At 54.2% G+C, this 16,373-nt stretch overlaps 2 protein-coding genes across 2 annotated transcripts; one reads left to right on the top strand and one right to left on the bottom strand.

Moving 5' to 3' along the window:
- The first annotated feature begins 4,884 nt into the window (after positions 1–4,884).
- Positions 4,885–9,144, top strand: LOC144676909 (synaptotagmin-11-like). Its single transcript, XM_078537226.1, has 2 exons — positions 4,885–5,026; positions 8,712–9,144. Exons 1-2 carry the CDS (start codon positions 5,005–5,007, stop codon positions 9,020–9,022), a joined length of 333 nt encoding a protein of 110 aa, XP_078393352.1. The 5' UTR covers positions 4,885–5,004; the 3' UTR covers positions 9,023–9,144.
- A 3,002-nt stretch (positions 9,145–12,146) lies between these two features.
- Positions 12,147–15,187, bottom strand: LOC144676908 (uncharacterized). Its single transcript, XM_078537225.1, has 2 exons — positions 14,741–15,187; positions 12,147–13,650 (listed from the first exon to the last, which is right to left on the bottom strand). The coding sequence occupies exons 1-2, from the start codon at positions 14,940–14,942 to the stop codon at positions 12,923–12,925; spliced, it is 930 nt and encodes a 309-aa protein (XP_078393351.1). The 5' UTR covers positions 14,943–15,187; the 3' UTR covers positions 12,147–12,922.
- Positions 15,188–16,373: the final 1,186 nt, after the last annotated feature.

Genomic DNA, 16,373 nt, shown 5'->3' on the forward strand with positions numbered 1-16,373 from the left:
TGCCCTATGGGTAGCTGGCACTGAGACCAGCCTTGGCAGGAGCTGTGTGTGAGTGGCCGACAACCATTGCTAATTGGAAGCCTCTCTCAGATCGAGCACGCGTTCACTGGGTAACATTTTCTCATCTCTCAGTCAGGAGGTTATGGGTTTCAAACCCTCTCCAGGGACTTGAACTCAAAATTCAGGTTCACACGCCCCAGGTGCCAATACTGAGGGAGTGCCGCGCTGTCGGAGGGTCAGTACTGAGGGAGTGCTGCGCTGTCGGAGGGTCAGTACTGAGGGAGTGCTGCGCTGTCAGAGGGTCAGTACTGAGGGAGCGCCGCGCTGTCGGAGGGTCAGTACTGAGGGAGTGCTGCGCTGTCGGAGGGTCAGTACTGAGGGAGTGCTGCGCTGTCGGAGGGTCAGTACTGAGGGAGCGCCGCACTGTCGGAGGGTCAGTACTGAGGGAGCGCCGCACTGTCGGAGGGTCAGTACTGAGGGAGCGCCGCACTGTCGGAGGGTCAGTACTGAGGGAGCGCCGCACTGTCGGAGGGTCAGTACTGAGGGAGCGCCGCACTGTCGGAGGGTCAGTACTGAGGGAGCGCCGCACTGTCGGAGGGTCAGTACTGAGGGAGCGCCGCACTGTCGGAGGGTCAGTACTGAGGGAGCGCCGCACTGTCGGAGGGTCAGTACTGAGGGAGCGCCGCACTGTCGGAGGGTCAGTACTGAGGGAGCGCCGCACTGTCGGAGGGTCAGTACTGAGGGAGCGCCGCACTTTTTTTTTTTTTTTTGTAAAAATATACTTTATTCATAAAAATCTTCAATCACATTCAAAACCATTTTCAAAAACAACATTACAAGGGTACAATCCAGGTTAAACTTTTACAAAATGTATCACCAGGTGCATCAGTACAAACAATATTACAGTCATTTACAGCCTTTCATTTTGATCTGTACAGCCCGAGGGGCTCTAAACAGTTCCCAGTCTCTCGGTGCGCTGTGGTAGAAAGGTCTTAGACAGCGACCCTTCCCCATTGCGCCTTTGCGGCAGCTGCCCCAAGCTTTAGTGCGTCCCTCAGCACGTAGTCCTGGACTTTGGATTGTGCCAGTCCGCAACAATCGGTCGGGGACAACTCTTTGTGCTGGAAGACCAACAAGTTTCGGGCAGACCAAAGCGCCTCTTTCACCGAGTTGATGATCCTCCAGCTGCAGTTGATGTTTGTCTCGGTGTGTGTCCCTGGGAACAGCCCGTAGAGCACAGAGTCCTGTGTCACAGAACTGCTCGGGATGAACCTCGACAGCAACCACTGCATCTCTCTCCAGACTTTCTTTGCAAAGGCACAATCCACAAGGAGGTGGACAACGGTCTCTTCCCCACCACAGCCACCTCGAGGGCATCGTGCAGAGGGGGTGAGACTCCTGGCGTGTAGGAAGGATCTGACGGGGAGGGCCTTTCTCACCACCAGCCAAGCTACGTCTTGGTGCTTGTTGGAAAGTTCTGGCGATGAGGCATTCTGCCAAATGACTTTGACAGTCTGCTCGGGGAACCATCCCACAGGGTCCACCCTCTCCTTATCCCTCAGGGCCTCTAGGACGTTACGTGCTGACCACTGCCTGATGGACTTGTGGTCAAAGGTGTTTTTCTGCATAAATTTTTCCACCAGGGACAGGTGGTACGGCACGGTCCAACTACTTGGAGCGTTCCGCGGCAGCGTGGCCAGACCCATCCTTCGCAACACCGGGGACAGGTAGAACCTCAGCACGTAGTGACACTTGGTGTTTGCGTACTGAGGGTCTACGCACCGCTTGATGCAGCCGCACACAAAGGTGGCCATCAGTATGAGGGCGATGTTGGGCACGTTTTTTCCCCCTTTATCTAGAGGCTTGTACATCGCGTCCCTGCAGACACGATCCATTTTCGACCTCCAGATAAAGCGGAAGATGGCTCGAGTGATCGCCATCGCGCAGGAGTGTGGAATGGGCCAGACCTGCGCCACGTACAGCAACAGCGAGAGTACCTCACACCTGATGACCAGGTTCTTACCCGCAATGGAGAGGGAGCGTCGCTCCCACATGCCCAGTTTCCTTTTCACCATAGCCACTCGCTCCTTCCAGTTTCTAACGCATGCCCCGGTCCCTCCGAACCATATCCCCAGCACCTTCAGGCCGTCAGCCCTGACAGTGAAGGGGACAAAGGATCGGTCAGCCCACTTCCCAAAGAACATGGCCTCGCTCTTCCCACGATTTACCTTGGCTCCCGAGGCCAGTTCGAACTGGTCGCAGACGTGCATCAGTCTGCGCACCGACAGCGGATCCGAGCAGAAGACGGCGACGTCGTCCATGTACAGGGAGGCTTTTACCTGAGTGCCTCCACTGCCTGGGATCGTCACTCCTCTTATGCCCGGATCCTTCCTGATGGACTCGGCAAAGGGTTCTATGCAGCACACAAAAAGGACAGGCGAGAGAGGGCAGCCCTGCCTGACTCCAGATTTAATCGGAAAGCTATCTGTTTCCCACCCATTGATTGAGACTGCGCTACTGATGTTAGTGTAGAGCAGTTGGATCCAATTTCGAATTCCCTCCCCAAACCCCATTTTGGAGAGCACATCCCCCATGTAGGTGTGCGATATTCTGTCAAAGGCCTTCTCCTGATCCAAGCTGATGAGGCAGGTATCCACACCCCTGTCCTGTACATAGGCAATCGTATCCCTGAGCAGCGCCAGGCTGTCAGAGATCTTCCTGCCTGGCACAGAGCAGGTCTGGTCAGGGTGAATCACCAATTCCAGAGCGGATTTGACCCGGTTGGCGATGACCTTGGACAGAATCTTATAGTCCATATTCAACAGTGAAATGGGTCGCCAATTTCTAATTTCCTCCCTTTCCCCCTTGTGCTTGTAGATGAGGGTGATGATGCCTTTCCTCATGGATTCTGACATGCTGCCGGCCAGGAGCATACTCTCGTACACTTCTAGCAGGTCTGGGCCGATCAAGTCCCACAGAGCCGAATACAACTCCGCCGGCAGGCCGTCGCTTCCGGGGGTTTTACTCTTCTCGAAGGACTCGAGGGCCTTAGTCAGTTCGTCAGGAGTTAGCGGTTTGTCTAGGCTCTCCCGCGTACTGTGGTCTAGGACCTCCGTGATAGAGGACAGGAAGGACTGGGAGGCCGTGCTGTCCGTGGGCTTCACGTCATACAGTCCGGCATAAAAGGATTTGCTGATCCTCAGAATGTCGGACCGTGATGACTTTACTGAGCCGTCTTCTTCCTTCAGGCTGCTGATCACAGAGCGCTCTCTGTGTACCTTTTGGAAGAAGAAACGTGAGCACGTCTCATCCTGCTCCACGGAGCGGACTCTGGAACGGAAGATGATCTTGGAGGCCTCCGAGGCAAAGTGCGAGGCTTGCTGGCCCTTCACCTCTTGGAGCTCCTCCTTGACATCGACCCCCATCGACCGCAGCCGGAGCAGATTCTGCATCTTTTCCTGGAGTCGGGACATTTCCCTCTGTTCCTTTCTAGCTTTCTGGGTGCCTTTGAGGATGAAAAACCTCTTGATGCTTCCCTTGATCACTTCCCACCAGTGTGTCAGGGACTCAAAGAGGGGTTTCACGGTTCTCCAACCTTTGTAATCCCTCTTGAGCTCCTCAATGTTCTCTGGGGTCAGCAGTTGCACATTTAGCTTCCATGCCCCCCTGCCCACCCTCAGGTCTTCCTCCAAGTGGCAGTCCGCCAGTAGGAGGCAGTGGTCAGAGAAGAACACCGGCTTGACGTCGGTGGATCTGACTGTGAATGCACGGGACACAAACAGGAAGTCTATCCTGGAACGAATGGACCCGTCTGGCCGCGACCAGGTGTATCTACGCTGCGCTCCGTCTGCAGGGTTGCTGAAGACGTCGTGCAGCTTGGCATCCTTAACTGTTTCCATCAGGGATCTGGACGTAGCGTCCAATCTGCTTCCGGCCCTGCTGGATCGTCCAGCCGCATCGATGATGCAGTTGAAGTCCCCGCCCAGAATGACCGGCCTGGAGGTCGCCAGCAGCAGTGGGAGCTGCTGAAAAACCTCCAGCCGCTCAGCCCCTTGTGCCGGGCCGTACACGTTAATTAACCGGAGTGGAGCGTTCTTGTACATTACGTCTGCTACCAGGAGTCGCCCGCCCATCACCTCCTTGACAGGGAGCGCCGCACTGTCGGAGGGTCAGTACTGAGGGAGTGCCGCACTGTCGGAGAGTCAGTACTGAGGGAGTGCCGCACTGTCGGAGGTGACACCTTTAGGACGTGATGTTAAACCCAGTTGGGAATGCTACACAATCAGCAGATTTTGGATTTGGAAAGGGGGAGAGAAGAGTTGATGAAGATAAAGATTTAAGGTGATTGGCCAAAGGGTCAGAGGTGAGGCCGGGATAAACACTTGCACGCGAGTGGTTGGGATGTGGAACAGGCCACGCTGATAGGCTGGTGGGTACAGATCCAGTCGTAAGTTTCCAAAGGGAATTGGATAAATAATTGAGGGGGAGAGAATTTGCCTGGAGTGTGAACAAAGCAGGATGAGGTCACTGGTTTCTGCTGCATGTGAACAGTTAAAAACCAGCCACTCATAATGTTTTGGAGTGAGTGAGTTGCCACGACAACCTAAACTGTCCCAATGAATTGGGCGCTGTGCGTTGACAGGGGATTGAACTGTGAGGGGACTGAGTTGGCACCAAGCCCTGTGTCTGGTTTTAATTAGGCTGATCATGCGCTGATCCCTTTGGGGCGGGGGGTGTGCAGACTGGGAAAGCTCATTGTCAGATCCAGGCGCCAGGATTATCCCGGTCCCCTCCCACACACCCTCTCAGCGGGATTACGGGCTGCTCCAGCTCCAGACGCGAGCTCTCCCCCCACCCCCCCTGCAATGGCTGACTAACCTCACCGCTCTTTGTTCTATCTTTCAGAAATGCGTCAGTAGAGGAGAGCTGCTGGTTTCACTCTCTTACCAGCCCGTCACTCACCGGCTGACCGTGGTGGTGCTGAAGGCCAGACACCTACCCAAGATGGATATTGCCGGTCTCTCAGGTAGCAGTTATTAACTCCGAGACACTGCTCATACAAGCGGAAGCTCCCTGTAGTCGGCAGCTCCCACCGAGACAGGATAATAGCATCAGAACGCGCGCCCTTTGCTTCTAATTTTACTGGGTTGCTCAGTGAGTGGTTGTTTTCAAACACTTCAATGTTCACCAACTGAAATAAAGGGAGTAATTCCCCACCCTCTATATCGATGGGATTAATTCCCCACCCTCTCTATCGATGGGATTAATTCCCCACCCTCTATATCGATGGGATTAATTCCCCACCCTCTATATCGATGGGATTAATTCCCCACCCTCTGTATCGATGGGATTAATTCCCCACCCTCTGTATCGATGGGATTAATTCCCCACCCTCTCTATCGATGGGATTAATTCCCCACCCTCTCTATCGATGGGATTAATTCCCCACCCTCTATATCGATGGGATTAATTCCCCACCCTCTGTATCGATGGGATTAATTCCCCACCCTCTATATCGATGGGATTAATTCCCCACCCTCTGTATCGATGGGATTAATTCCCCACCCTCTGTATCGATGGGATTAATTCCCCACCCTCTATATCGATGGGATTAATGCCCCACCCTCTGTATCGATGGGATTAATTCCCCAACCTCTGTATCGATGGGATTAATACCCAACCCTCTATATCGATGGGATTAATTCCCCACCCTCTGTATCGATGGGATTAATGCCCCACCCTCTGTATCGATGGGATTAATTCCCCACCCTCTATATCGATGGGATTAATTCCCCACCCTCTGTATCGATGGGATTAATTCCCCACCCTCTGTATCGATGGGATTAATGCCCCACCCTCTGTATCGATGGGATTAATTCCCCACCCTCTGTATCGATGGGATTAATTCCCCACCCTCTGTATCGATGGGATTAATTCCCCACCCTCTGTATCGATGGGATTAATTCCCCACCCTCTATATCGATGGGATTAATGCCCCACCCTCTGTATCGATGGGATTAATTCCCCACCCTCTGTATCGATGGGATTAATGCCCCACCCTCTATATCGATGGGATTAATGCCCCACCCTCTGTATCGATGGGATTAATTCCCCACCCTCTATATCGATGGGATTAATGCCCCACCCTCTATATCGATGGGATTAATGCCCCACCCTCTATGTAGGTGGGATTAATGCCCCACCCTCTATGTAGGTGGGATTAATGCCCCACTCTCCGTGTAGGTGGGATTAATGCAACACTCTCCGTGTAGGTGGGATTAATGCCCCACTCTCCGTGTAGGTGGGATTAATGCCACACTTTCCGTGTAGGTGGGATTAATGCCCCACTCTCTGTGTAGGTGGGATTAATGCCCCACTCTCTATGTAGGTGGGATTAATGCCCCACTCTCTATGTAGGTGGGATTAATGCCCCACTCGCTATGTAGGTGGGATTAATGCCCCATTCTCTATGTAGGTGGGATTAATGCCCCATTCTCTATGTAGGTGGGATTAATGCCCCACTCTTTTCAATGACCAATTGAATGGAGTGAGGGTTTGTCTAGTCCAGTGGGACAGGTCCACACATTCACAAACATGAGCTTCTGGTATTAGAGTTTGAGGCAAGTAGTGAGGGATTTAAAAACATATATATATATCCCTGAGGCACGAACAGTGTTGGCAAAACAATGTTTATTCCCTATCCTGGGTTACCTGAGGGCACATAGGAGCCAACCAGTTCGAGTGGGACTGGAGTCACCTGTAGGCCGGACTAAGTTAAGGGTGGCAGATTCCAATCCTCGACGGACATTAATGAACCAGTTGGTTCTAATTTAAAAGTTTTAAAAAAACGATCTAGCAGTTTCTTTATGGTCATTTTCTAGTGCATCGGTGGGATTTGAACCTCTGACTTGTTCATCCAGAGCCCTAACCCCTAGGCTACCATCCGGGCAATGGGAAGAGCTGGTGTTTCAGGGTGGACAGGGTTTAGAGACGGAGGCGATGTTTCTAACGTCCTACCCCGTGAATATCCGTTTCCTTCACCAGCTTGTGGAGTGAATTGGGGTGGGTGTTAGGCAGAGACAGTACCTCTGGAATGCAGGTTGAGCGATTGAGACCCTCTTAGTGACTGAGACAGGCGGACGGTGTAAAACTGAAAATACAAAACTAAGTCACGCTCACCCGAGAGCTTGAAGGGTGAACCAGCGTGGTGATGAGCGTTGCAGACCCACAGGAGCACTGAGTATACTCTTGGTCGTCTTATCCAAGGAAGAATTGGATCGCCTTAGTGGGGTTTGCAATAAAAGTTCAGGAGATTTAGTCCTGGGATGAAAGCATTGTCCTGTGAGGAGAGAAATTCCCTGGAGTTTAGGAGACACAATCTCATTGAAACTAGTTTACTAGATTGATACCTGGAATGAGTGGGTTGTCTGATGAGGAAAGGTTGGACAGACTGGGCTTGTTTCCACTGGAGTTTAGAAGAGTGAGGGGGTGACTTGATTGAAGTATATAAGATCCTGAACGGTCTTGACAAGGTGGATGTGGAAAGGATGTTTCCTCTTGTGGGTGAGTCCAGAACTCGGGGGCCACAGTTTTAAAATTAGGGGTCACCCTTTTAGGACAGAGATGAGGAGAAATTTTTCTCTCTCAGAGGGTTGTGCGACTTTGGAACTCTCTGTCTCAGAAGGCGGTGGAGGCGGGGTTATTGAGTATTTTTAAGGCGGAGGGAGATAGATTCTTGTTAGGCAAGAGAATCAGAGGTTATTGGGGGGTAGACGGGAATGTGGAATTCAAAACACAAACAGATCAGCCATCATCTTATCGAATGGTGGAGCAGGCTCGAGGGGCCGAATGGCCTACTCCTGTTCCTATTTCTTATGTTTGTACATTCGTATGTAATATTTTTAGAGGGATGAACAGGGTAGATGCTGAGAGGCTATTTCCCTGTAACCGTAGAGTCTAGAACGAGAGGGGTTGGGGGGGGTCACAGTCTCAGGATAAGGGGCCGGCCATTTTGGACAGAGACGAGGAGAAACGTCGTCACTCGGAGGGTTGCGAATCTTTGGAATTCTGTACCCCAGAGAGCCGTGGGATGCTCAGGCAGCGAGTCCATTCAGGACTGAGGTCGAGAGATTTTTCGGCACTGAGGGAATGGAGGGAGGGGTGGGCAGGACGTGACTTTGAATTCGACAATCACCCCGATGGTACTGAATGTGGGGGGAGGGGGGCAGGTTCAAGGGGCTGAATGGCCTCCTTCTGTTCCTATTTTATGTTCTTTTGGTGGAGGTTCTGTTTCAAGTGGTGTTAGTTGGGGGTGGTGATTGGGACAATAGTGTTGGATTCGATGGGTCTTATTGGGGGGGCGGGGGGAGGAGGGAGATACCAGCCAAAGCTCCCGCTCCTGACTGCTGCCTGGTGACACTCACTGGGAATGCGTGTCAGTCGATGCCTCCCACTCGATGATACTCACTCTCTGGCCTCGCCCATGAACGTCCATCACCCCAGAAGATGCTGTGGGACTAACGTTCAAAAAGGTGCCCAGGTTCGAGGAGAGGAGGTCAAGGGGTGCAGGTGGGGAGCTGGAGGGAAACAGATGAGGCAGAAGGGGAGGTAGTTGGAAGTAAGAGCCCTTCCAGTGTCAGGTCAGGGTGGCGATATCCCCAGAAAGACTCGGTGTAACTTGTGTCCCTCTGTTTCTCTTTCCCCCCCCCCAGACCCGTACGTCAAGGTCAACGTGTTCTACGGAAGGAGGCGGGTGGCTAAGAAGAAGACGCACGTGAAGAAATGCACGCTAAACCCGGTCTTCAACGAGTCCTTCGCCTTTGACATCGGCGCCGAGACCCTGAGGGACGTCAGCCTTGAGCTCCTGGTCATCGACTTCGACAGGACCACCAAGAACGAGGTGGTGGGCGGCACGGTGCTGGGCAACGGCAGCAGCAGCAGCAGCGGAGTCCAGCACTGGCAGGAGATCTGTGAGAACCCCAGGCGACAGGTCGCCAAGTGGCACACGCTGGGCGAGTATTAGGTGCCACCGGAGGAGAGAGAGAGAGAGAGAGAGAGAGAGAGAGCGAGAGAGAAAGGAAGAGAGAGAGAGAGAGAGGAATTGATTAAAAAAAAATGCCTAGGGACTTAAATCTTAACAGGAACTCGGATTTAGAGATAGCAGACACATCAGAAAACTGCGACAAAAATATTCTCATTGGTTGGTTGTGAGAGTTGGTTGGTCCAATCACCTGAGTGCAGAATATTTGACTCTGATCTATTCGACAAACCACCTGACTTATTTGCATGCCTGGTTATATATATCTTATTTGCATATACTTTTAACCCACTGGGAAACATCCTCCAGCCTTCATTCAGAGCCTCATCTTTATTTTATTCACTTCCGTGAGTCTATTTATTTTGCCCTCGAAGGTTTGGTTGGGGGTGGTTGGGGTACGGTGGGCACTAGGGGTTGGGGCAGTGGTTAGACACCAGCCTTTCCTTTCGAGACTCGGGTCTGGCTTCCAATGGAACCCACCTCGCTGGGTGAAAGGCCCCCTCCCGTTCTCGGTCTCCCGGACGAGGGGGAGCTGGGGGGGGCGGTCGGACATCTCCCTTGTGCCCCCGCCGGCAAACGTAAAGTGGTCAGAGTTGGGGGAGCTGGTGTTGGGGGAGAGGCGATGGGGTGGGGTGAGGAGGTGGGGAGAGAAGGGTCACATTGGGGGGGGCAGCCTCTTTTGGGCTTGAGGTGCATTATTCGGAGGGGAGGCGGGGTGGGTGCAGGGTGTGGGGGGTTGGAGGTCTGGCGTGCAGCTTCACTCTGCGTCTCCACCCATGTCCAACCAAACCCGGTGCAAGAAATGGCAGCCCAGCACGTGGTGTGGACAGCAGGACGCTGCCCCTCGATGGGCCGAGCGGCCTCCCTCTTGCCCTGCCCTGACTGGCCGGCCTCTCGCTTATCCTCCCCTGCCTGTCCAGCCCGTGCGGCACCTCCCAGTCCACCTGGTTTGGTTGGGTTCGAGGCCCTGTCTCGGGTGCTTGCCCGAGTATGAACTCTGACCTCGTACTCGAGGATGGACTCACTGGCCTCCCCACCTCCCGCCGAAGGACCGAGCCCCGAGCTCCCGGAGAATTCTTTTGCTTCAGGAATAAATCGGCCTTCACCGCCAAAGAAAAGCAGTTTTAACATAAACAGCCTTGTTAAGTCAGCCATTGAGGGTTTTGGCCTAGAATGGATAGAGCAATATTGTGATACTCCTTCCAGTTTTCTACCAATTAAATAGCTCCCACCCCACCAGATCAGGAATCTAAATCCCTACCTCTTCTCATGACCAATAACTTGTATTTATTTGGCATCTTTAACTGGAGGGGAAAGAAAACTTCCCAAGATTCTTCACAGCAATTATCAAGCGAAGTCTCGGTCAAAGAGGTTGGTTTTCTTAAGGGGCATCTTAAAGCAGGAGAGAGCGTGAGTTGAGGGAGGGGAATTCCAGAGCTCAGGGGTCCCCCCCAGGCAGCTGAAGGCACGGCCGCCAATGGCGGAGCGATGGGAATCAGGGGATTGGAGGAGCTCGGGGATCTCCGAGCGGGTCGCAGAGGTAGGGAGGGGACGAAGAGGCGATGGAGGTGTTTGAGAACAAGGGTAGCAATTTTTGGCATGCGGACTTGGCTGCACTGGGAGCCAGTGGGCACGGGGGTGCGAACGGGACTTGGCGTGAGGCAGGAGACAGGGCCAGGGACAGAGGCTTGGCGGAGCTGAAGTTTGCAGAGGCTGGAAGACGGGGAGCAATGGACAGTTGAGTCTGGGGAGTAAGAGGTAATAATAAGAATAAGGGGTCAACTGTGTAAGAGAGATGAGGAGGGATTTCCTCTCTCAAAGGGTCGTTAATCTGTGGAACTCTCTTCCCCGGAGAGCAGGGGAGGCTGGGTTGTTGAATTTATTCACGGTTGAGTTAGACAGATCTTTGACAGACAAGGGAGGCAAGAGTTATGGAGGGTGTGGGGGGGGCGGACAGGAGAGTGGAGTTGAGACCGTGACCAGATCAGCAACTATTTTATTGAATGGCACAGCAGGCTCGAGGGGGCTGAATGGCCTACTCCTGCTCCTAAGTCCCATGTTCCTGTTTGACCCCCTTCACCTGAGGGTTCAGATATAGAGGGTGGGGGGGTGCAGGGGTTTGCTGGCCTGTAAACATAGTGACGTGGCAGCTCTACGCTCCCCTGTTCCCATTCCTGGGGGGTTACAGACACCGGGACGTGACACTCAGCGCTCGCACATTGAGAGCTGCCGTTTCATTACACGGGGAGCGTCAAGGAGACTAGCTCTGTAAGACATGGTGCCTCATGTGATCAGGCTACCGATTCAATGAAAACAAAAAATCCATACAGAACGCAACCCGCCTTCAAACCACAGTTCACAGTAACCTAGGCAGCAGGGTCAGCATTGATGGGTCAGCTTTGCCCATCAGTTTCGATAAGCGCAGTAATGGTGTTGAGTATCTCAAACGCCACATCAACACCTGGGGATAAAGGGGAAAACATTAGAACTTCAAAGGGGAGGAACTTCTGGGACAGGACATCTTTAATCAAAATATCTCTGTAAAGAAATCAATCATAGTCAGGGTAGAATTCTATTACTGACCAAGGGTCTGTATCTAACCCTGTGCTGTACCTGCCCTGGGAGTGTTTGATGGGGACGGTGTAGAGGGAGCTTTACTCTGTATCTAACCCTGTGCTGTACCTGCCCTGGGAGTGTTTGATGGGGACGGTGTAAAGGGAGCTTTACTCTGTATCTAACCCCGTGCTGTACCTGTCCTGGGAGTGTTTGATGGGGACAGTGTAGAGACAGCATTACTCTGTATCTAATCCCGTGCTGTACCTGTCCTGGGAGTGTTTGATGGGGACAGTGTAGAGGGAGCTTTACTCTGTATCTAACCCCGTGCTGTACCTGCCCTGGGAGTGTTTGATGGGGATGGTGTAGAGGGAGCTTTACTCTGTATCTAACCCTGTGCTGTACCTGCCCTGGGAGTGTTTGATGGGGATGGTGTAGAGGGAGCTTTACTCTGTATCTAACCCTGTGCTGTACCTGCCCTGGGAGTGTTTGATGGGGACAGTGTAGAGGGAGCTTTACTCTGTATCTAACCCCGTGCTGTACCTGTCCTGGGAGTGTTTGATGGGGACGGTGTAGAGGGAGCTTTACTCTGTATCTAACCCCATGCTGTACCTGTCCTGGGAGTGTTTGATGGGGACGGTGTAGAGGGAGCTTTACTCTGTATCTAACCCTGTGCTGTACCTGTCCTGGGAGTGTTTGATGGGGACAGTGTAGAGGGAGCTTTACTCTGTATCTAACCCCGTGCTGTACCTGCCCTGGGAGTGTTTGATGGGGATATTAGGTGCGTGTAGTATGAAGGGTTATATATCTGAACAATATCATTACTCACACTGATGAGCCAAGAAGTGGTAAATAACATACTGAAGCTTTTAGCTCTTTAAAATGGGTCATATTTTTATCAAAAAGTGATTATTGAGAAGTCCCTCCTAAGACGTCTAGGAATGGGGAAAGGTAAATCAATTCAACTACCCAAATCGATCTTTACCTCATTTCCCCTCAACCTTTCTACCCAATGCCTTCCCGTATCTCTCAAACCCCTTTAATGTCAAGAAATATATATTGTACAGGTGGAAGCACAAAGTAAATATGAAAAAAAAGCATGGGAATATGATGACTTTATGGAGGAATTAAACCCCACTGTTTTGTTCTGGAGCTACTTGCGTTTTTAATAATGATACGCACACACTTTCCTCAGCATCAGCTGTGGCCTGTGGGTAACCACCTCATCCCCACTCCCAATCAGAACGCTGTCGGTTCGATCCCCACTCCAGACGGTTCGAGCCCGTAACCCAGTCCAAGGGTCAGTATTGAGGGAGCGCCGCACTCGGAGGGTCAGTACTGAGGGAGCGCCGCACTCGGAGGGTCAGTACTGAGGGAGCGCCGCACTGTCGGAGGGTCAGTGCTGAGGGAGTGCCGCACTCGGAGGGTCAGTACTGAGGGAGCGCCGCACTGTCGGAGGGTCAGTGCTGAGGGAGTGCCGCACTGTCGGAGGGTCAGTACTGAGGGAGCGCCGCACTGTCGGAGGGTCAGTACTGAGGGAGCGCCGCACTGTCGGAGGGTCAGTACTGAGGGAGCGCCGCACTGTCGGAGGGTCAGTACTGAGGGAGTGCCGCACTGTCGGAGGGTCAGTACTGAGGGAGCGCCGCACTGTCGGAGGGTCAGTACTGAGGGAGCGCAGCACTGTCGGAGGGTCAGTGCTGAGGGAGCGCCGCACTGTCGGAGGGTCAGTGCTGAGAGAGCGCCGCACTGTCGGAGGGTCAGTGCTGAGAGAGCGCCGCACTGTCGGAGGGTCAGTGCTGAGGGAGCGCCGCACCGTCGGAGGGTCAGTGCTGAGGGAGCGCCGCACTGTCGGAGGGTCAGTACTGAGGGAGCGCCGCACCGTCGGAGGGTCAGTACTGAGGGAGCGCCGCACTGTCGGAGGGTCAGTGCTGAGAGAGCGCCGCACTGTCGGAGGGTCAGTGCTGAGGGAGCGCCGCACTGTCGGAGGGTCAGTGCTGAGGGAGCGCCGCACTGTCGGAGGGTCAGTGCTGAGGGAGCGCCGCACTGTCGGAGGGTCAGTGCTGAGGGAGCGCCGCACTGTCGGAGGGTCAGTGCTGAGGGAGCGCCGCACTGTCGGAGGGTCAGTGCTGAGGGAGCGCCGCACTGTCGGAGGGTCAGTGCTGAGGGAGCGCCGCACTGTCGGAGGGTCAGTGCTGAGGGAGCGCCGCACTGTCGGAGGGTCAGTGCTGAGGGAGCGCCGCACTGTCGGAGGGTCAGTACTGAGGGAGCGCCGCACTGTCGGAGGGTCAGTACTGAGGGAGCGCCGCACTGTCGGAGGGTCAGTACTGAGGGAGCGCCGCACTGTCGGAGGGTCAGTGCTGAGGGAGCGCCGCACTGTCGGAGGGTCAGTGCTGAGGGAGCGCCGCACTGTCGGAGGGTCAGTGCTGAGGGAGCGCCGCACTGTCGGAGGGTCAGTGCTGAGGGAGCGCCGCACTGTCGGAGGGTCAGTGCTGAGGGAGCGCCGCACTGTCGGAGGGTCAGTGCTGAGGGAGCGCCGCACTGTCGGAGGGTCAGTGCTGAGGGAGCGCCGCACTGTCGGAGGGTCAGTGCTGAGGGAGCGCCGCACTGTCGGAGGGTCAGTGCTGAGGGAGCGCCGCACTGTCGGAGGGTCAGTGCTGAGGGAGCGCCGCACTGTCGGAGGGTCAGTGCTGAGGGAGCGCCGCACTGTCGGAGGGTCAGTGCTGAGGGAGCGCCGCACTGTCGGAGGGTCAGTGCTGAGGGAGCGCCGCACTGTCGGAGGGTCAGTGCTGAGGGAGCGCCGCACTGTCGGAGGGTCAGTGCTGAGGGAGCGCCGCACTGTCGGAGGGTCAGTGCTGAGGGAGCGCCGCACTGTCGGAGGGTCAGTGCTGAGGGAGCGCCGCACTGTCGGAGGGTCAGTGCTGAGGGAGCGCCGCACTGTCGGAGGGTCAGTGCTGAGGGAGCGCCGCACTGTCGGAGGGTCAGTACTGAGGGAGCGCCGCACTGTCGGAGGGTCAGTACTGAGGGAGCGCCGCACTGTCGGAGGGTCAGTACTGAGGGAGCGCCGCACTGTCGGAGGGTCAGTACTGAGGGAGCGCCGCACTGTCGGAGGGTCAGTACTGAGGGAGCGCCGCACTGTCGGAGGGTCAGTACTGAGGGAGCGCCGCACTGTCGGAGGGTCAGTACTGAGGGAGCGCCGCACTGTCGGAGGGTCAGTACTGAGGGAGCGCCGCACTGTCGGAGGGTCAGTACTGAGGGAGCGCCGCACTGTCGGAGGGTCAGTACTGAGGGAGTGCCGCACTGTCGGAGAGTCAGTACTGAGGGAGCGCCGCACTGTCAGAGGTGCCGTGACCATCAGGTCTTGGCGCTCATGTTGACACTCGAGTTTAGTTAGAGGTTGATTATACCTGGAGAAAGGCTCCCGAGGTGTTGAAAGGTAATTTGTGTGTGACGCAAGTGATTTGCCTCTCTGTCCTCTCAAGTGGACATAAATGATCCCAAGGCTACTATTGCAAACAGGAGCAGGAAAATTCTCTCTGACCTGCTGAGGCCAATGTATAATCCTCAACCACAACCACACCAAAAAAATAAAATGACCTGGTCATTACCTTCTTATTGTTTCTGCGATCTTGCTGTGCACAAATCGGCTGCCTCGTTTCCTGTATTACAAACTGACTGCGCCTCACAAAGTGCTTCGATGGCCGGGAAGCCCTTTGGGACCTGATGAGGTTGCGAAAGACGCTGGAGAAACAGAAGTCTTCCTTTTCTTTTGTATCCCCCGCCACCCCTCTCAGACTTGGTCATGTCCAGTCCGAGGCACTCCCTCCCTCCCTCCCTCCCTCCCTCCCTCCTGTCACTGCTCCAGCCTAACTAGGGCTCCTCGGTCCATCATCTGCAGTCTGTTCAAGGGCTTTCCCCACCCCCCCAGCCCCCACCCCCTCAACCCGGCTCCCAACAACCCCCACGCGAGCTCACAGCATGACCCCGAGAAGATCACCATTAGATAGAGGGCAGGAAAACCTCACAATGACCTCCGCGTTCACCGAGGTATTCCTGCCTCAGTCAACATTCAGTTAAGTGGCTGCCTGACTTTCTCACACTTGCAGCCTGTCTGCACAGAGCCACTGAATATTCACAGTCGAGCAACACTGGGCTATTCCGTGCACTGCAAAAACGGTTTCAAGTCCTGTTCTCCACCACCTCCCCACCTCCACAACACCAACAGATCAAAAATCTTATTAAATATATCATTGAAGTCTGGTGGCACTCCTCACGGGAAGCTGGTGAAGATGGGACCAATGTACCATGTAACGTGTGATGTGTTATTATACTGTTGCTAAGGATGCAAGTGTGTATAACCTGGCCTGTCCCTTTAAGGTCTCCTCGTCCAGTTGTTACCGTGTATAACCTGGCCTATCCCTTTAAGGCCAGCAGATCTAGCTGCTATCGTGTATAACCTGGCCTATCCCTTTAAGGCCATCTAGTCCAGTTGCTACTGTCTTTCACCTAGTCTGTCACTTTAAGGTCACCAGGTCTAGTTGCTACTGTGTATAATTCAGCCTGTCCCTTTAAGGGCAGCCATTCTAGTTGCTGCTGCTGTACATAACCTCGCCTGCCCCTTTAAGCCACTTCGTCCAGTTGCTGTCATCTATAACCTGGCCTGCCCCTTTAAGGTCACCAGGTCTTGTTGCTACTGTCTATAACCTGGCCTGCCCCTTTAAGGTCACCAGGTCTTGTTGCTACTGTCTATAACCTGGCCTGCCCCTTTAAGGTCACCAGGTCTTGT

This window comes from Cetorhinus maximus, unplaced genomic scaffold (assembly GCF_964194155.1).
Source record: "Cetorhinus maximus unplaced genomic scaffold, sCetMax3.hap1.1 HAP1_SCAFFOLD_2067, whole genome shotgun sequence".
Taxonomy (NCBI): Eukaryota; Metazoa; Chordata; class Chondrichthyes; order Lamniformes; family Cetorhinidae; genus Cetorhinus; species Cetorhinus maximus.